Here is a 20895-nt window from a genome sequence, read left to right as displayed (position 1 = left end):
TTTAGGCCAATGCTCCGAAAGAACATCCGCGTTGAAGGCCCTACTCGCGCTAGTAAGGTTCTTGCGGTCCACGGGGCTTCACGACAGACTCTAAGAATGCCGCCCCCTACCGCTCTGTAGTGTACGCGCTTTGTTCGTGCTTGTCTCCCTTTCTTTCTATCTCCCCCTTCTACTCTGTTTCTCTTTTTATCCCTCTTAACCCTTCCCCCTGCGCAGGGTAGCCAACCGGAACTACCTCTGGTTAACCTCCCTGCCTTTCTCTACATTATTTTCTCTCTCTTCTCTCGTAGGTATTGTAGTGGTTTCACGTAAACTATAAACACATATATCGCATTCGTCTGCTTCAGATGATCCAACTGTTATAGTTTAAGTGCGACACGTTTTTTTTTTCAGAGTTATTAATTTGTAAACATTGTGTCATTTTTTTCACTAAGTCAAGTACATTCAAATCGGTTCAGTGATTCTCCCATGAGAGCAGTTCCACGTTTTACATATATTTGAATCGGAATCTCAAGTGGCCCCGCCATAAAACTACCTCTGAGCAGTGTCACGTGCTTCTATTTAAATCCGCTGCGGGTGAAATTCCAAGGTACGCATACGCACGCAAACCAGGGCACAAGCAATCGAATAGTGTGGCTAAGTATGCGTCAGTGCTGGCAACGTCTGTTGATCCACCTGAAGTAGACTAAATTTTTTTTACAAGGAGCATCGTGAAGTTTTCAGCTAGAGTGCTGCGAATGCACAGGATGTTTATCCTTGTTCGAAATTCCATATGGCTATCTGTTATAGCGCTCCATTATGTATATGTCTTCCTTTCGTCCTGGTCCACTGGCGCAAAAGTACGCCCTACGTACAGCGATCTTCAGACTTAACCCGGAAGATGAAGACACATCTAAGTGGTTTGACATTTATTGACAGAGACAGATTGTAACGAGCAAATATTGAATTTGGATGCTTTGGAAGCAAGGCACGTTAAAATAGCACCATGCAGGGCCCCCCAACGAGAGATACCCACCACTGCCACAGGAGAAGCAAAGAAAGGCGCTTAAGGCACGTTTCGGTTAAGTATGGCGATGACTATACGTTTACTAACACGGCCAACACAGAGCTGGTTCCGTTTTTCCGCTAGCATGTGACACTCTTACCCACCGCAACGGGGACAGAGCTGCGCCCTCAGCCAAATTACGTCGAGAGAGGTATAAGGTGAACCAGCCTATAGGGCCGGGTCGGCTTCGATTTCGGTCGGGTCGCGTAGACCAATTACCGCTTTCCACAGCCTTCCGCGCGCACAGAACGTGCGCGCGCGCCCAGCGACACAAAGCAGTGGTTGAACAGAGTCCGCTCGTTCCAATTCAATTCAGCGGCGCACGAAACGCTTGGTGCCATTAATATACGACTCTTCCCTCTGGCGTTCTCTTGGCGCCGGTTCCGCGCCGCCTAGTAGCCGCGGCTCTCATCGAGTTACAGCGAACCCACCCCAGGGGTGGGGCGGACCCGCTCGGCTGAAACGGCATCCGCCGGGCGTTTAATCCTATAGGCAACAACGAGCCCAGCCGCACCGCTATTCGTCGTCGATGCTTATCTCTCATTCGCCATCGACTCGGCAGCGAGCGCACGTATAACTACACGCACGCACCCGAATACCTTTTTTTTTTTTTTTTTTACTGCCGCAAGCATGCGCGGACGTTTTGTAAATGCAAAGTGTGCAAGCACCACCGACCACTCTTCCAGTGCACCCACCCCCTGATTCCACTGCGCTTCTACGCTGCGTGCAGCACACCGGACACGCACGCAAGCTCGTCTCACGGACACCGTTAAATTTACGATCCGTCCAATAGGTCGGGCCGTGTTCGCGACCTGCCACCAGTTCCGCGCCATAGATGTCGACTGACTCTCGTGTATTAACGCCCTCTCGAAGGGAGAGTGTGGGGAGAGTGGGATAGACAGGGATTCGTTTAGGGGGGGGGGGGGGGGATTGCATGCCGTGTTCGCGCGCGTGACCGCGTAAAAAAAGAAGGGTTGCGCGGACAGCCTGACACAGTTTTTCTGTCGTCGCCTTCGAAGACGTGCACGCGCCGCGAGGCCGCGGTATTAATATCCGTCCTGAGAGTAATGGGCGGCTTTGGCCGCGCGCGCGCGTAATTCGGTGGCGAGGCGTCGTGCTCGTTCTTAAACGGAGGTTCCCGGGGGATGACTAATAGCTCTTGAATATGCATAGAGGCGCAGGTGTCATGTGAAGGAGGGTGTAGGTGGGGAGGGGGGGGGGGGGGGTATGCGAAACGGATACTCCGGGGAAAGAAAACGAAATAGACACAAGTGCAGCATTCACGCTGTGCGTGTCCTTTGCTCGTGGCTGCCCGCATTCCTTCATTTATTGACTCGCTTGCCATGGTATCAAGAATCGAAGTGTCCTTAGTTTTTTTTTTAACGACTGATGTTTGCGGTTCAGCTCATAATGTAGATGAAGTCGTAGCAACCGCGCGCTTGTAAAGTGCGTTTCTCCTGGTTTAGATCGCTCCTGGATAAAAGAGTCAAGGAGGTTTCATGTTTGCCGACCTCTTCTTGCGGCCGAAGCAATTATTCGCCCGGCTTATCGTACTACTGTGCTAAAGACAAAAGCTGCATCACCCTGCCACGAGCTTGCCGCACCCTTTACTAATGATTAATGCGGTCCAGGCGAATAAGTTCGACATACATCCTGGCCAGCATTCTTGCTGTCTCACGGATGCGAGGCGCCCGTAGGCGACGCGAAACGTGAGCGAACCTGGCTTCGATGAGGCGTCCAAGACATCAATCACACAAAGCACGCGCGGCATCGCGACCACGTGATCACGTTTTGTTTGCAGCGTCACCCTATTAACTTGCAAGCTGCGACGTCGCTTCGGCGTGCGTGTTGAGCGAACCTCCTCACGCGCCGATCGGTGTCGACGCACACCTCTCGTCGATGCAATCATCGCGGAAACACGCGGCTCAGTGGAACGGCGCGATTAGCCAACAACGCGGAAACCTCGGCACGTACCGTACTGACTCCGCGGGCGCGCGCAACGTGCTTAGGCGTCTCACTGCCGGGGTTTCGTACAATTTCCTTTTTCTTCGTTTTTTTCTTCTTCTCTTTATTCAAGCGTTTCCCGCACAGCTCAGCTGCGTTATCTCGGCTCACGTAAGCCATCCGCCTCAGAACCTCGGCAATTACAATACAAACAGGAGGCTTACGGCGGGGCGAAAAAGAGGCCAGACAATTTGGGACGCCCGAGAGGCGTATACGGGAAGGATTAAGGCAAACAACAGCAAAGAACGCACGTCTTAATCTCTTCTCGAGTAAGTCTTTGTTTTCTTTTGTTTTTCATTTCCCTCGCGTCGAACGTGCGGGCACACTCTTCCGAGCCGCTTGTTCCTCGCTTGATGCATGCTGATGATGTACGCTATACATCCCCGTCGCCACCCATCGGCTCTTGATTGAAAGCGAGAGAGGGAAGCGAGAGTGAGCTCTCTCCGTGGCAAGGGACTCTCCTGGCCAAACGACAGGCAACGGCACTCAGACGACGACGACGACGAAGAAGAAGAAACCCGCCGATCTTTGGTCAACCCTTGTTGGCACATTCCCCCCCCCCCCCCCCCCCCCCCCCCGCCTTGCGTCCACAACGCACTCGGCGTACGTCGTTGCTCTCGGACGGCCTTGCTGGCGACCTTGCGTAACGCGCGAGCGCTCGCCCCGCATCTGTGCAGCCACACCGCCCAGTGAGGCATCTCCGCGCCTCGGCGAGCACATATTGGCTTTTTACCTTCCCTGTTGGCACTTTTCTGTCAGTTTTCTTGTTATTTTTTTTCTTCTTCTTTTCCATTTCCTCCTTCATTTTTCGACACGCGAAGCCGACGTGCGGCTTGTTTGCAGAGGGCGTTCTAGCAAACGCTAGACAGAGACCGGTCCGTGGCGGAAAGGCGCGAGTCCGGAGAAGTTAAGCAGAAACGACGCAAAGTGCAAATCACGTCTTTTGTTTTTTTCTTTCGCAAGTGCAGCACCAAGCACAACCGTGACAACGGTGGGTCACGCCTGCGCAGATGCACGTAGCACAATCCTATACAATAAAGAAATTAAACTGAACGACTAAAACCACTATTGCAAGATTTACCTACATGTATACTAGTGCTGTTATTTTATCTCGTTCCGTTTTTTTTTTCTCCGTGACACAGTGTCACATTAATACTCTTATGCAAATCCCCATACTTATTCGCGTTTCATATCCATGTTCGACATAACTGAATAACTAGTCGCTTGAGCGAAATGTCTGAGACAACGCTCCCCCCTACCTTCCTTCCCCTCTTTGCTTCTCTGAAGTGCACAGTGAAGAATGCATCGCAATGCGATCCCAAGCTAAACACTGTCGGTTTTCAGCATTACAATTCCAAGGCGCTAGCATGTAAGCAAGGAGCCTGTGGAGGAAAAGTATTGTTCCAAATTTGATTTCCGTTGCCGAGTTCATAACAGTCTTAGCAGCACTATGAAGCAGTACGATGAAAAACGCTTTGTCATTCAAGTGAATGGCCGAGATTCATCCGCACCGCTATCCTGTTCTTCGTTAAGCTCTCCTATACAGCTGTATGTTGCCTCTTCGGCATCCAGTGTTCAGTTTGGTAATCAGCGCATCCTTTATGTGGAGTTGTTCTGCGCACATCGCTGACATCGACGTTTGTATCGCTCGACATTTTCGTGAAATTCATGGAGGAGGAGGCGTTGCGTGATCATTAGATCATTTAAGAACATCCGGGTGCTCAAACGAAGATATATTTAAGCATCTACGCTCAAGGTATGGAAAGAGAGATTAGCGTTTACGGATGACATGTCATTTCATTATCGCGGCTATGGAAACTGGCTTCAGGTAGCAAAGACTAATTGCTCAAGTCCGTCAGGTTAACCTCGTCCAGTGTTGGTTGATTTGGGTTTGGTCAAGGAGCCGTGATTGAAAGACCGGTAGATTCACAGAACATCTTTGCCACTGATAATTCGCGTGAAGATGCACCGTTTTCATGGCCGATCAGTTTGCGTATAAATAATATTCCATTACGAGGAGATTGCCGACCAACTCATCGATCAGCCTCGCGGATGTTACGGCGATTCACCCTCTTTGCACTTCTGTCGAAATCCCGGCCTCTTCTCCATAGAAAGTGAGAAAACTTGGAAGACGAATAGGGGTCCGGCACAAAAAGTACATCTGATAGTACCCTCCTACGCGGACCGCACCATGCATCGATCTCGTTCTTTCTTTCTGAAAGTAGAGGAAGTAGCGATGGGAGGTATAAATAGATAAGTGTCAAAGTGACACCGACAGAACTGCGTACCGAAACACACAACATTGCCTTGATTTTGCATTGATGAAAAAGAAAAAGGTACGTGATGAACCTATAGAAACAAAGGAGTTTTCTATAGCGCCGCTAAAGAAATGTGAGCCGACTCTCAACTCACACTTTCGCATTGTTTGATGTCAGTAATGATTGCAGGAGCGCTCGAACCTTTGAGCTGTGAGTCTTCAACCAGGAATGCGTTCACAATGGACGAACAACAGGGCTGCCCGTGTGTAGCGAAATAATAAAAAAAAAGTATAGGAAGGTGTCCGGCGAAGGCAAGCGAAAACGAAGATGTTTTTCTTTGCTTCTCTACAAGGATGCGTGCATGCGCAAGAGTGGACTGGAGGTGCTCTCGCAGTTAACAAAAAAACGTGATGCAGGATGCGGCTTGTGGAAAAGGAAACCCATTACTGTTATCTACGTGCCACGCGAACGACGCCATCAATCGCGTCGTACAGAACGTATATCTAAGACTGCATGGTGCGATCCCGGGGGAGCGATGGAGTTATCTGCGTGTAGCGGCAAACTTCGAGCCCACTGGCGACTCTGATGAATCACCTACGCGCGGACGCTGATAAACCGCGGAGTGGCGTCGCTTCGTCTAATAAGTGCGACGGGGAGAACCGCGCGACGCACGGCGGCGACCTTGTCGTAAAAGAGTAGCGCCGAGCTGGGTTAGATAGAGCGGAAAGGCTGAGGTAAGTGAGCAGCAACCGTTCGGGGATCGCTGCTTCCTCCGGACAGTTCGGGGCGCTGCTGGAGTCCTCATCCTATCGGTGGCCTCTCTTTGATAAGATCACACAAATGAGAGCGCTGACGATGCGCTCCGGGGTGTTTCCTTTCTTTCTTTCTTTCTTTCTTTCTTTCTTTCTTTCTTTCTTCCTCTCAGAAGCATTTAAGAGACAACGTGCAGCGTAGCTGTCCAAGGCGCGGTAGGTCAGTCGCCCTCAGCGGCTGAGTTGGGTATTTTCCACGCCATCGGTTTCACTGTACACACCGCTTCCACGTCGCAGATGAGAAGAAAGCTCACACGAAAAACGAAAAAAAAGGGCAAGAAAAAAGGGGGTCAACGGCAGCGCAGTCGTTTACAGCCATTTCAAGGCCCATTCAAGCGTTGGGATTAATCTGGTGCGGATTATGCTGAAACGCCATTTATGTTTTGTAGCGTTCTACCCTGGATGTTTATGTGCGTTTCCTTATCTCCGCTTAATCGCACCCAATTAGATAAAACCGAGAACGGTCAATTCTAATCTGATTCTCTCAGATTGGGCGATGACAGCGGCGATGCGAAACGTCGCCGCGTTTTTAGCACATCGGCGCCGCCTATCGGAACGCCCCTGTGCGTGAAATGAAACTCGCCAAAGCGCCTCGTTCAGTCAGATCGTTCGAGGGTGTGATGGCCGCGTACAATCTACTCATTCTGGTCGTCCTTGACGGTCGAATGGCGGTTGTTCTTTATTTTAGTTCTTCGTCTTCGGCAATCTCGTCGAACGCATGCGTCGCTCTCTTAATTGCCCGTCGTCGCGGCATCGAAAGAAGAAAGCAAAGAAATAAACGTCGCTATGCGACGAGTAGGGACACCACTGAGTGGTAGTATCAGCTCTGAGGCGACACTCATCTCCGCTTCAGCGTAATTGACGCGCCCGGGGCGCTTCTCTTATGGGACGACGAGTACTCGCGCTGCAAGCCGCGAAGTGGTGTGTGTGTGTGTGTGTCACAGACACAGGTGATGACGCCTGCGATTCTCAAGGTTTTCCGATTGGCGGCACGAAACACGCGCGAAGACGCTTCGCGCGCACACGCGCATTGCGTGACGGGCGGTGACGAGCTGGAGATCCACCCAGAGAGGTATGCGCCACTCAGCAAAAAGCATGCCACCACCGGTAAAGGTGAAGTGAACAAGATAAAGAAAAGAGTGGATGTACACGTGAATGCGAGAGTGTTACAAGCGAGCGCCCCTCATATAGGCGTTGCACAGTTGCCAGAATCGCGAACGGCTTGCGGCGCTCTTAAGCACGTGGGCAAATTTTTTGGGAGGATATGGTGACAGCAGCAAAGTAATTCTAACAAAACTTTCTCGCGACAAATAACGCAATTCGTAGAATGTTTACACTGACAGGGGTGGTGGGGATTTAGCTACAAGCGGGGTTATCCTGGCAGACATGGTCGGTAGTTCCTCCGCCTGAGTTACTATCACTATATCGTAAAGCCCGTGCCATATGTCAGTACAAATTTATGTTCTCCGCCATTATCTAAGGGTCATTTCTAAATACACAGCATTGCTGTATATTTTACGAAGTTTCTCTGATGTAGAAGAAAGGTGTGCCGAGCAGGAAAATGAGTTAGATTCTACTGTCACCGGTATGTTAGTTGAGAACATGGAGTGCTCAATGCTATGGACTTTCGAAGTGAACTTTATATATATATATATATATATATATATATATATATATATATATATATATATATATATATATATATATATATATATATATATATATATATATATATATATATATATATATATATATATATATGACAAGCTATGAACCTTCCACGTGTGGACCACTATAGCGATAATTGGTTTCCATTACGCCGACTGCCCCGTTTGGTCACAATTTCGAGGTGACCACAGATACATCTAGAGCACTTCATTCTGCATAACCTGTCTTGGTAGTTCCATTCTAGACTCATATAACTAAGAAAAATTTTCCAGCTATCTGAAGAACCATTTCGATAGGAGTATTAAATGCCAGTGTAACTTTCAGGTGCAATTCGGTTTATTCCAAGGTTGTTGTTGCTTTTTACCCGAGTATCGTTCATCACGTGTCCATTGGGCTGACAAGAAAATAAAAAGAGGAAATAACTGTCCTGTCATTAGCGTGTTGACAACCTCACCTCCGAATTGGCACGACATCCACCGTTTATTTACCCTGCGACCCACCGCCGACAGCAGCGTTTGTCTCCGCAGGCGCAAATGTGCGGTTTCGTCGCCAACACGAGTGAGATCCAAGCGAACCTCGGCTTCCACTGCCGCACGCCACGCGTACGATGTCGCAGTATGCCTCTCCTCGTCCTACGCCCACTTTCACCTTCAGCAAGCCACCGCTTCAGCGTTGTGAAAACACCTGTCCCCATCGGCCGCCAAGCGGGTGCCAAAAATAACCTCGCCACCCGCGGACGCGTCGCAGCTATATTGCCTTCGTGAAGAGTCGAGCATAGCATAATGGACAAGGGAAGAAGCATACAGCTGAATCTCGAAGGCAAATGATGGAACAATAGGCGGAGCTATCGCGCGATTCTATCGATTAAGCAGCAGCGTGCGCTTGCACCCTGGCACGTCGTCTTGGGCGTGCCCAGCTGTTGCGTCCCTGAGACAATGCGTGCAGGAACGCACCGCGCGAAGTGTCCGCCCGGTGCACGCGCTCCGTGAGCGGAGGCAGGCGGTGGACGCAAATGCTCGCGACGAAATCTTGCTTCGCGTTTCTCTTTGGCGTGCGTAGCGCATCTATCGCTATCTTATACGCGAGCCTTCCCGCCGTATACGGCCGTGTCTCGCCTACACCCTGCCCATCCATCAGCCCCGCAAATGCCCGCGTGCAACTTCGCTCGCTTACGCTCCCGTGCTTTGCATAGCCGTTGGCTGCACCGATCTTGGCTTCGTCTGCGCATCCGGTGTACGACACGCTAGCGTACTTAAACATGCGCGTTTATGCTTTCTCGAGAGCCTTTTGTGACGTTTGTTCTTGCGAACCACTGTGCAAAGCTTTTCTTCATGCAACAATTCCTTTCTTCCTTCTTTAGCTTTTGTCTTGGGTCATAACTTTAACTGTCCTTTCTCTTCTCTTTCAAGCTCAAGAACATAGAAACTCAGCCTTTACTACACATCGTTCATTATCTCTCTCTCTATCATGTTCGCTAATGACAAGGTAATGCTTACTAGTCGCTCTCACGAGATTTCAGCTGCACAGTATAAGCTGACAGACATATTACCCCTGCTCTACTAACAACGAGTATATTGGCAGCGTGTCTGGAGGTTATCTTTAGCCAGAAATCTACACTGGAGCAAGAAGGTTCGCGATTGAAGACGTGACTGGGTGGTACCGCGCTTGCTTCGGTTGCTACTTTGCAGTCGTATCGACTAACGACTCCGCCTTTCATTGGCTCTCATAATGGCGTGTAAAGCTAGCAAACCTTGCAGGTGTTTAGAGTCTACGTCGACCGTTGAGGCATCCACGTCGAGAACGTTGAGAAGACCTTGACGCTTCTCGGAGGCAGTACGGCGAGATCCGTTATTCCCACTTCTGTAGATGGTTACGCCTTGCCACTGTCTGCTCCTTGTGAACGATCGATGTGCGGAATCCACCCAGGGGCGCCGAATGCTGCGTTCCCTTCGTTCACTGCTTGGCGGCGGAGAACGGCCTCGGTTGCTGAAGCACGATCAGAAGGCATGGCTATTTCGAGGTGCACTTTTCCAAGGCCGTAAAAGCGTTCACCAGAGGAATATGTTGGTGAAATAATGTATGCGGGAGGTTCCAATCGTTGATGATGATGATGATGTATGGGGTTTTATTGGCGCAAGTGTGAAGGACGGCCAAAGAGCGCCAATTGTCTGGTGGCCCAATGGCTGTAATAGAAAGGGTCCTTACATGTCTATATACGAGTTAACAGGTGTCGACCAACTCCTGTTCGTTGTGTTCTGTAGCCTCGCTGCTGGCTATTCGGCTATTATACGGCCACCGCAGTCTAGCGGTGAGGTTGTGTGGGAGCTGTACACTGTAAGGAAAGCAAGCGACTTCCTTTATGCTGCTGCATTTCATTGACAATCCATATGCGGAAATGCAGCTGCATGGACATACCAGAACGGGATACCACGAGTAAAGAAACTATACACTGTCATATGTACATTTTAACGCTCACCTAAGATTCGAGTCTTCCACTCAACCCACTTAACTTTTTACTACTTGCTATTTTTTCATGTCTTCTTCACTTTAGAACAGAATGAGACAAGCATATCCTATAGATGCTGGAGTCGTTTTCTTTGCCATGGGCTTACCATGCTATACACCGGATTGCGAGGGTGAGATACGAAATGAGGCAGTCTTATATCAATACACACGCACAAAATGTATCTATGCACTCACCGTAACAAGTTACTGCAGTGTCTGGTCTAGACGCGTGTCTGTGCGAAAGCATAAAAGCGCCTTCGTTAGGGACACTCCCAGAGCTTCTTCAATGTCTTAAGTACACTGCGGTGCTCAAAGCACCTGCCGCGGAAATTCAGCTCTTCTGTGCAAGCTCGTGGAAGGTGTGCGAGCTCGCGGACCTTTTGAGCTCAACGGTCGTTGAAAGCAAACGTGTTACTGCAGTATGCAAGTGCTGGTTAGGATGAACATGTAAAAATTATGGCGTGCTCCTTCGTCCTGCAGTGGACATAAAGATTATTATTATTATTATTATTATTATTATTATTATTATTATTATTATTATTATTATTATTATTATTATTATTATTATTATTATTATTATAAATAATATGTTGCTGTTGTTGTTGTTGTTGTTGATGATGATGATGATGATGATGATGATGATGATGATGATGATGATGTACACACCGTTCAGAGACATTGAGCGAAGTCGCTACCTACATGAAAGCCATTAGGAGCTGTGAGTAAACGATGAACTTGACATCCCGCAGGTGACGGGCGAGGGCCATCAGCAGATCCAGGAGCTGGTGTCCCCGTTGGTGGAGCGGTGGAAGATCTTCCAGCCCCGCTTTCGGCTGGCCGCCTCCGGAGCGCCACTCGAGCCGTCAGCCTGCGCGGCGCTTCTCGTGGGGCAGGAGGTGCTCCTGGAGGACCGGAGGCACTACGCGCCGGTCACGCGATGGGGTATGCAACGTTCACTATTGTGCTTCGTTATCTCCTGTCTGATTTCTATGTGCCTTTTATTCGGCCTCTGCGTCATTTGTAGAACGATTTTCGGTAGACGCCAGTACGTTACTTGTTCAGCGTGAACTATCCGTATACCCACGAAAACGCAGTCTGTACCTGCCGTCCACCTCTGAAAGAGAGACGAGCCAGTTGGACTGGGATCACAGCTTAACGACTTTGACTGCTAGGCTAATTGAAAAGTAAAAGCTCGTTGTTTCAAGCTCGAATCATAATCGTCAGTATCACCCAAAAAATTTACCAACACGTTCACGGTTCAGCCTAAAACTATAGTGACACAAAGGCGGCATTTTTTTCTCAACGGGGAAAAATGCCGATTTGGACAGGCAACACTGCTTGGCGTCACGGAAATAAGCGAACCTAATTCGCTGGCATGACCACACAGACTGCGTATGAATTAAACAGCGTATACATAACTTTTTATTCTTAGGTTGTCACCGACTATTCGCGACTCCAAGTAAGCGCGCGCCACCTTGTGGCCTCGCCGAGATATAGACGACCCAGGTTCAGGCTTTAAACGAAAGAGGGTCTCCTATCACGGCACGCGCTGAACGCCTCGCAGTTCTCAAATCCTCGTAATATCGCCGCGTACAAGCCCAAAAATGAAGAAGACTGATGTCTAAATACTATTTTGTGTATAATTATGCGTGTCATTGCGGTGGCAAGACAGCGATGTTTGATTTTATCTTTTGCCGATCTTGATTTAACCCGCCGTGGTTGCTCAGTGGCTATGGTGTTAGGCTGCTGAGCACGAGGTCGCGGGATCGAATCCCGGCCACAGCGGCCGCATTTAGATGGGGGCGAAATGCGAAAACACCCGTGTACTTAAATTTAGGTGCACGTTAAAGAACCCCAGGTGGTCGAAATTTCCGGAGCTCCACTACGGCGTGCCTCATAATCAGAAAGTGGTTTTGGCACGTAAAACCCCATAATTTAATTTTAATCTTGATTTATTTTAAACGCCTTGCTGGCGTTTCAAATCACGGAGTTTACTTTGTTTAAAGGCAGACGCTTTAATAACTTACAGTGATGTACGCTTAAGCTACATTTGGCATTATTCGTTTATAGTTTTTTTGCCCCAGCATTAGCGTTACTAATGCTTTAAGCACAAGAAATATACTCGCTAAGGTAGTTTCGTCTGCAGACACGGTAACGGGAATGATAACTACCTCGGAAGGTCGGAAGTTGAACGTGACACCTGTTATGCCGCGAGACGAAATATCGGTCTCATAGCATGCTTTAGTTTAGCTGTGCAAGCCGAAAATGCTGTGTTTTCATTCAACGCGGTGAGCTGTCAGATTATTTGCTCACAGGAAATTTACAAGCTCCTGCAAACAGCTCTTGTTCCAGATTTGGAGCGTTCGAACTTCGCACAGTGCCGTTAGTTTGCCTTCTGACACTGCGCACACAGCTAAATGCCATTGCAACTGGTTCAGTTAGTTTCGAAGTCATGCATTTACACTAATACACGTGACTTTGTCTAAAAGAAAACCCTCGCCAAATTTTGTAAACGTGTTGGAACAAACTCAACTTGATTCGATTTGTTGTTATTCACTTTTCACGTTTCGCCGGGGTTTACAATTTCGTATGCGGGCGGCATATGTTTTCAGTGTTCCCAAGTCCGGGCCCTACCTCGAACAATGTACTGCGAACATGAACGAGCGCCTGTCATCGGACGCAGATGACTTTGTCACGCGTATCAGTTAACTATAAAAAAAACAGCTGTACCCTACTCACAAACGGAACTCTCATCTGCTTTTATCCCGAGACACACTGACCATAGTAACATAACAGTTTTTAGCCTCGTTCGATCAGTGCAGATTGCCTGTATTCAGCTTCTGAAAGCGCGGCAGATTGTGAGATGCTATGTGTGATATACTAGAACATCAGTCGCAGCGCGGGGTTGGCTATGAAGTTCGAATACAGTCAAGTATCGTAGCTGTACCAGGGGAGCAACGCGGCGAACTAGTGCTTGCACCTTTCGGAGACCCCCTACGCGCAAACGCCTCCCTTTTTTAACTTCCGTTTCGCTCGAACGGCTCTTTGTTAATTTTTTTTTTATCTGATGCGGCTCGCTGGGCAGGCCGGAGGTTCACATGTACAGCGCAACCATTTTCGCCGTTTCATCGCTGAAATCCTTGATACCCATATAAATAAGGGGATCGGCAGCAAGGACCTTTTCGGCTTCCACGAAACACCTCGATTCGACGCCACGAAAGAGAAGCGTGATCACATGTATGTACAAGTGAAATGAGCCGCCGTGAACCTGTATGTCGTAGCCATCTTGGTTTATTTGGACAGTGTTGCCAGCACAAGCACCGGATTCTGGACTTGCCAATAGTCAGCAACAGAGTAATTTCAATATGCACCTCGCTTCCTTAGTGACAAAGAACTTTTCAAGCGACGCTCTCTTTGGCTCTTTCCTCCACTTTGTGTGGGCGGTTGTCTGACCGAGTAAAACGCTGATCCCTGAGACATGTAGCGTAAGCAAAGCTGGTGACTAGGCGGGCCGACCCAGACAGTTGTGCACAATATGCGTTGTCGCGAAGGATTTAACGTGTCCCAGCTGTGAGAAGTGCTAATTAGTTGCCAGAGCTTGCATACATGTTCGCAGCTCAAAACTGAATAAGACAGGCGCACGGAGAAGAATCCTTAGATGGGACGACCCCTGGAGTTTAATGTGGTTTATAGGGTGGGCCGGTCCTGGAGGTAGTGTCAAATCACCCACATGCCTCATAGCAATAATCAATGCAGCTAATCATCAAGTGCACGTCGTTGAATATATCCGCCGTATACCTGGAAGCTTTCTCTTAATTTTAACAAGCTCCTATGGCTTGCTTCCGATTTTTTTAAATATGTAACTATGCGTTTTGCAACAATTCTCGGTATGTTGTACTTTGGCCGCAGTGAGCGTCTTCAAAGCAGCAGAATGAAAAAGAAAGAAAAAAAAACAGCTATGAGGGTTGTTGTGGGCGATTTCCAGAGCACCGGACTAGACTCGAGACCCTTATGAAACAACTTTTTTTCGTGGTTATTGCATATTGCATATTACTCTTTCCGTTTTCCCCTGTGCCGAGTAGCAGGCCAGAGCATGCTAGCTCAATCCTACCTCTCTGCTCGGCTTTTTCTCTAATAGTTTATTTTTCTTATGCGTTTCCCTCCTTTTTGTTTTCTTTTCCCGCATCCAGTGGTTAAGAAACGCTATTGTGAATAAAATCACGCCATCTGTCCAGGGAGCGCCAACGCTTCTCCTGCACAGCAGCGCACGCGGAACGGTTGTAAAATCACTGCAATCTATAGCGCCGTGACAACCGGCAATAACCACGCCGCAAACGGCCGTCAAATTTCGAGCAGTTGGTTCCGTTTTAGCTTTGCTTCTATGCCTTCGGCGTAAAATTCGCTTCCGCAAGAACGCCGGGACACCTCCGTAACGCTGTAACGCGCATACCTTGCCTTACGAGCAGGACACGGGCTTCTCTGCACAGCCACCGTAATCGCGTCTGTTTATAATTTCACTATGTCACGGTCAATGATTGCCCTTAAAGCGCCTGCATGGCGTTAAAGAAAAAGAAACAGGAAAAGAGCAGATGCATTAGTGAAGGAAAAAATAAAAGGAAAAAGGTAATTGTATGTGTGCGGGAAAGAGGGGGTGGGGGCAGAGGGGAGCCTGGAAGCATACGGTCGGTAAGTCGCCTACGCCTGCATAACGGACAGGGCGCGGAGCGGCGGAGAAAGTGTCACGCGCGCTTGCAAAGTGAAAGCGGAAGCGTGATTAGCTGCGTGGGCGTAGCGGCGGCAGGATGCAAAACACAAGAGCGGCCGGCCCGCTGACAGAAAAATAAAAGCGAACAAGCGAAGCCGCGCACGACGGCCAAGACATTAGCGCGTTTCGGTGGTGCGCGCCCACGCCTCGTGAGAAAAAGTGTTGCAGTTTTACCGGACAGCGGCACTGATGTGACAGTGAAGGATTTTGTGATGGGGTGGGTGTGCCCGTAGGGCTGCCGCCGCACTCGCATTCTTTTTGCGAAAGGGCGTCCGGTGAGGTTGACCTGGCGAGCGAGGCAAGCCGCTCGTGTTTTAGCGCTCACCATACCACCGATTTCTATTATTATTATTATTATTATTATTATTATTATTATTAGCAGTAGTAGTAGTAGTAGTAGTAGCCACTTACGAGTTCATAAATGTAGTCCTCGTTGAGGATGTCTCGCAAGCTTTGTGTTTTTCGTAGAAAATGCTCCTTCAGGGAAATTTAAGTCTAGTTTCCGACAGGTGTTCAAACTTTCATCCGACTGCTATAACCACTGTACCACGGCTGAAGTGACGGAACAGTGATAGAATATTACGCAACTCGGAGTACTTGTGAGGACGCATTGAGGCGCACTATACTTCGCTCGTGCTGAATTACAGGAGTACTTTAGTGCATCTCACGAAAACCGTACAGTGCTACGAAGGCTATGGAGCACGTCAGCAAACTAAAAAAAAAATGGCTGTGGCTTAGGTAAGGTTAAGCCCAGGATGCGAAGCATACTAGCCTTTATTTTAGTTGTTGAACCACTGTTTAGCCTGGTGAACTGCTGTTGCTTGGCTATATTTGGTTCGGCTAGACGAAGAAACAACTCATGCATTACTTCTTCGCCTTCAAGAGTGGAACGCGACAGCGTTCCCGTCGACCCGCCAAGGGGTGTAAGACAATGGGCTACAGGGCAGCGACTACGCGCCCCGCATTGGACGCGGTGAGCGTCGAGCAAAGCAGCGTTCGGCGCGGCAACGAAATGTGCGCCTGAGCAAGAGACGCACGCCTTAGAAACAGCGCGTTTCTAAGGCAACACCGCATTCACTAGAGGCGCTTTTGTACCGCTTTGAAGCGTTGTACTCGTGGCTCAGTTGTAGCGTCTCCGTCCCACACTCCGGAGACCCTGGTTCGATTCCCACCCAGCCCGTCTTGCAAGAGTTGAGCCAAAGCCACTTCTCCTCTGTCGTGACGTCACGGTGTCACGTGATTTCATGGTCACCGCCGCGCCTGAGGAGCTGGGTTGAGCCCTCGTAATATGCTTCGCATAAAAAAAATCGAGAAGGAGGGATCCTCCACCTTTTAGCGTACCCGTTGTTCGCCTCTCGCACGAAACCGATTAAATGGGAAGGAAGCTCCTCGGACGGAAGCTCCTGCTATTTCAAAGGCCTCTGTTCCAATATTTACTCTATCTATCTGTCTATCTATCTGTCTGTCTGTCTGTCTCTGTCTGTGTGTGTGTGTGTGTGTGTGTGCGTGCGTGCGTGCGTGCCTGCGTGCGTGCGAGTCAATATTGCTATTCGATCTCTTTTCAGCTTTACTTTGCAGTGCGGAAGTGCTGCTGCGGTGCCATTGAACTGCTTGGCATACATTAAATCTTTCGTTCACTTTGTGACATTGAGCAGCTGGCGCCACCTGAAGGGCACCTACATTTTTTTATTCGCGCAATTAAAATATTGATCTATCAATAGCATTAATAACGTTCTCTTACAGATAGCAACATCTAGCTTATTTAAGGGTGGCACGAGTGCATTCACAACGTTATGTACTCTTGATTTAGCTATTGGGGGCAAAATATACGCATATATATATAGGGAGAAATCTTGTACCTAGCGTAAGCATGAGGTAGTGTAGTTGTAGTAATTTAACAAGGGCAGAGCCTAGTCGCTTAAAGCAAGTTATCTGATTGTATAAGGACCGGGCTATCGGGCATGCTGCAGCCTTGTTTAGAGGAGCCCTATTTTAGATTATGAAAGACACAACGCCTTTATGAAAAATGGCGATCAGACTCTCAGTGATCCAGAGATTAAGGAGGCCAATCAGCGAGTATTGTTTTGCAATATAGTTAGTCAGAAGTTTGTTCTCATTGATGAAGAGTTGTCATTACTCATCATCATTCCTGCTCCCACCGCGTAGGAGCTGCCCTCTTCCTCCTCCGACGCTTATTTTCCGAAAGGACGCTTCGCCGCATGGCTTGTCGAAACCTGTTTTTGCATCGTTCGAATTTCGCGCCGGGGTGCTTTCCCAAGCGCGTCTGCGGCAGCCTTGGCGAGATGGCGCCAGCGTCTGCGACTCTTCGAGTATCACGCTCGGTGCTCTGCTTGCGCAAGTAGCTTTTGCCACAGAGCGCGGCATATTGCAACAGCCTCGTTCAATCGGCTATTTCACTAATAAGAAAAGCGCGTAACCGTGAAAAATGACTAAGATGGAGTAATTCATGGAGAATTCATGGAAGAGCCTCTACAATATTCATTTGCACATGGCATTTACAAATTCTTGATGAGTTTCACCACACTGCACTGTAGTGGTGCGATGCGGTGTAGACTAACTTCCGTGCGTTTCTTGGATATATAAGCGCAACTTCATTCCTTCCATCGATGATAGTGGGAATATGAGTGCAAATTTCTGTAATCTTGTGGTATTAAAGCTGTGTTGTCAAAAAACTGTGGTAGCATATAAAAAAAAATCTTTAACTTATGTCAATAGCACTAGAGCAAGAAAAAAAAAAGGAGAGATACATTGTTTATGAGTGTTAATGCATCTTCAGCTTGTGGCGTTTGCATATAATGTTGCGTACATGTGCTTTTTCTTTTTTTTTCCAATTGTGGGCAGCGGTACTTCGAGAATTGCAGGGAAACCGTTATTTATTGTATATGGAAGGCAGCACTTTGTGTAGAAGGCTTGTGTAAAAAGAAAGAAATTGAAATTCTTGTTTGTTATGCTTGTGTTCAAAATGTTCCTATAATGTCACAGTGCTGAAGCTGCGGTTGAGAATCTCCTCTACGACTCTGTCTTTTCTTTAAGATACTTTAATTTACCCACCGCAGTGTCTCATGCAATATCTATGGCTTTCTATTGCTGACTACAAAGACGCGGGTTCGAATCGTAGTCAGCGGCCACATTGTGGGGAGGTGGAACTTAAAAAACAAAACAAATAAAAAAAGAAATGCTCGAGTACCGAGAACAGGCCAGACGTTATGCAGCGCGGGCAGTAAAGGACGAATCCGGTGGCCGCCGCTTCGGGCATTTTTCTAAGAGCCAGTGCCTTGCTGTGGTACGTTAGACCCCACAAGCTATAGAATAATCTGTCTCTCCTTGAAGGTTTTGACAGCCGCCTGGGAATCGTCGAGGAGCTCGCCACATCCGAGAAGGAGTACAACGCGGACCTCAGCGGTGTCTTCAACTTGTACGCCAAACCCCTCAAGTAAGACCCAACACCAGGTAGTTTGATGGTCATATACGTATGTCCTGTAAGAGGCGCAGTCTGCGGCGCCTCTGAGAACAATTGCTTTTCTTTTTTGGCAAAACACAAATGACTACAGTAACTTAAGTATGAGATAGAAGACAATTGCGCCCAAGTTAGCGTGAAAGACTTAACCGAACTGCACCAGTGTACCCCAGTGCAGGTCGCCTGCATGGAGGCGGGGTATATCATCATGGTTAAGACTTTAAATCCACAGTTTTTTCCATTCATTTGGGCATTTTTAAAATTCCCGGCATTGAAATATGACGCGGAGCACTGTGGCGAAGGCTAAATACACAGTGTGTGTATTTAGCCTTCGCGGTTACAACTCATTTTCACCCCTTTCCTCTAAGTATATGTATAATGTACTGTTACTCTTAATTTTGCCTGCAGTTGGTGCGACAGGAGTTTTCGATAGTACTGAAAGGACTTCCAGAGCTGTGATTTCAAGGGCATAACGCACTTTGAAATAAATATACGCAACCATGAAATCAAGAACAAAGGAACGAATCGTTGAATGGAAGTGATCGATTCAAGCACTTGGCAGACCACTAATACGAGAATAAGCTTTAAAAAGAAATGAACTAAAATCATAATAGATTTAGCGTGGTACGAACATCGTCCCTAACAGCGAATTTGAAGGTCGCATAAGAAAGCTCCCTGTGGCTAAAGCATACTGGTTAAAAAGAAAAAGGCTCACCGAACATCGCACGCACGTTGAGGCCTCTCTGTGAAAGGTAAGAGAAAATTATAGCTGCGGGCCAACTCCAATTTCCCTATTCAAATGCATGTAAGAAGCAGAAATGTCTTTATGGAACAACTGCTCTACCGAGTAGAACGAAAATTGTTGCATTTGATAAAGAGCTTTAAATTCTAGCGGCTACAGTAAGCTGAATATTTATCCATTGTCCTCTTCTATATTTTACTGTTCTTTTCGCTTGCATTCCCTTTGCGTAAGTACGTGTTTATTAAATAGCTAAATTTGAGTGAATAAAAAGAAATAAAAGAAGCACCGAATTTGTATACTTGAACTACAATTGTATTTGCTCCATAATTCACAATTGTTTTTGCAGTGCGTCATTTATGTCACCGCTTATGAGAGACATCGCATAAGCGTTGACCTACGGGACAGCTTTCTGTATGTTTACATGCAACGCACCCATTATTTCACTGTTATCAATAAACTTCAACATCAAGGATCACTAGGAAAGACCTTTTGAACATTCATTGCCATCACAGAAGTGACACAGATAGGGTAGCGTCAGTCCAAATCCGTGTGAATAAAAATTGAGTGAAGCTGACCTGCACCTTAATGTTTCCAAATATGCCTCAAATTGCCGCTTCAAATGCAGTTAGCTGCGTCCAAGAAGGCGAGCTTGTTTGAAATGGGATGGCGAGAAAACTGAAGTCTTCGCAAAGTTCTCCCGAGCAGTCAGTTGTCTGAAAGTCGCAGTACACAGTGAAAGATGCTGAAGGGGACAGAGCAGGCAGCACCTCAAAGGCCTCAAAGTCTGCCTCAAAGGTCGCTACCGATATTACATTAATAGCGTGTCTTGACAACATACTGCATTGATGATCGATACGCGAGTCGAACGTACGAAGTTCTGCCTCATACTTTATTAACGTTTATCGATGACAAAAACGATGAGTCCGTGTATACTTTTGCCACTAAAAAAAAGAAACGTCATTATTTTGTGCGCGTGTCCTGAGTTGAGTGTTGTGCTTCAGACGGTCAAGCGTGGTACGAAAAACACGTTTCCGCTTTCCAGGAGGCTGATTTCCATGCACGAGGACGAGTACAAGGCGCTCTTCGACTGGGTTGAACCAATTCTCTCAATAAGCAGCCTCATGACCATGAAGGTAACGTGAGGGCACGAGATGTTTCCCTCTTGCATCTCTCTCTCTGTCTCACACACATACCCGTGCTCTTTCTGCGTTACAGTGAAGTCTGCTGTTTAACGTAAGGCTCGCAGTATTGCCGCAGCTACTGATCTATCAATAGGTCTATTCAGTTTTTCTTCCTCGAATTTTTAGTGATTCAGTGATTAAGCTTCGGAATCTACCATTATTGGCGTCTTTCAGAGAAGCAATAGTTAAATATACTTCTTGTTCAAAATGTTCAATTTGTGCTACAACTTTCTGCTGCTGTTATTTCAATAGATAACTGCTAAAGCATGATCAACATTTATGTAATGCGCACAAGCAACGAGCAATATGTACCTGTCTTAATTTTTGGCTTAAGCATAGTCCCAAACACACTGAATACTTCAGATTTCAGGTATCAGATGTCATCTGTGCCCCCTGCGAAATGCGAAACTGATGGTTTGAAGGTTGGAATAGGCATA

General features: G+C 47.7%; 1 protein-coding gene across 1 annotated transcript in view; it reads left to right on the top strand.

Moving 5' to 3' along the window:
* The window catches only part of LOC135920702 (rho GTPase-activating protein 20-like), a 712294-nt gene that overhangs the window by 136669 nt on the left and 554730 nt on the right, over nt 1–20895 (top strand). Inside the window, exons 2-4 of the mRNA XM_065454923.1 lie at nt 11042–11234; nt 18409–18511; nt 20320–20410. Of these exons, the coding sequence (XP_065310995.1) occupies nt 11042–11234; nt 18409–18511; nt 20320–20410 (387 nt within the window). The remainder of the gene's footprint in view (nt 1–11041; nt 11235–18408; nt 18512–20319; nt 20411–20895) is intronic.

Source organism: Dermacentor albipictus, chromosome 5, assembly GCF_038994185.2.
Source record: "Dermacentor albipictus isolate Rhodes 1998 colony chromosome 5, USDA_Dalb.pri_finalv2, whole genome shotgun sequence".
Taxonomy (NCBI): domain Eukaryota; kingdom Metazoa; phylum Arthropoda; class Arachnida; order Ixodida; family Ixodidae; genus Dermacentor; species Dermacentor albipictus.
Note: the sequence above shows the minus strand (reverse complement) of the source record. Positions and strands in the feature narration are given on the sequence as shown.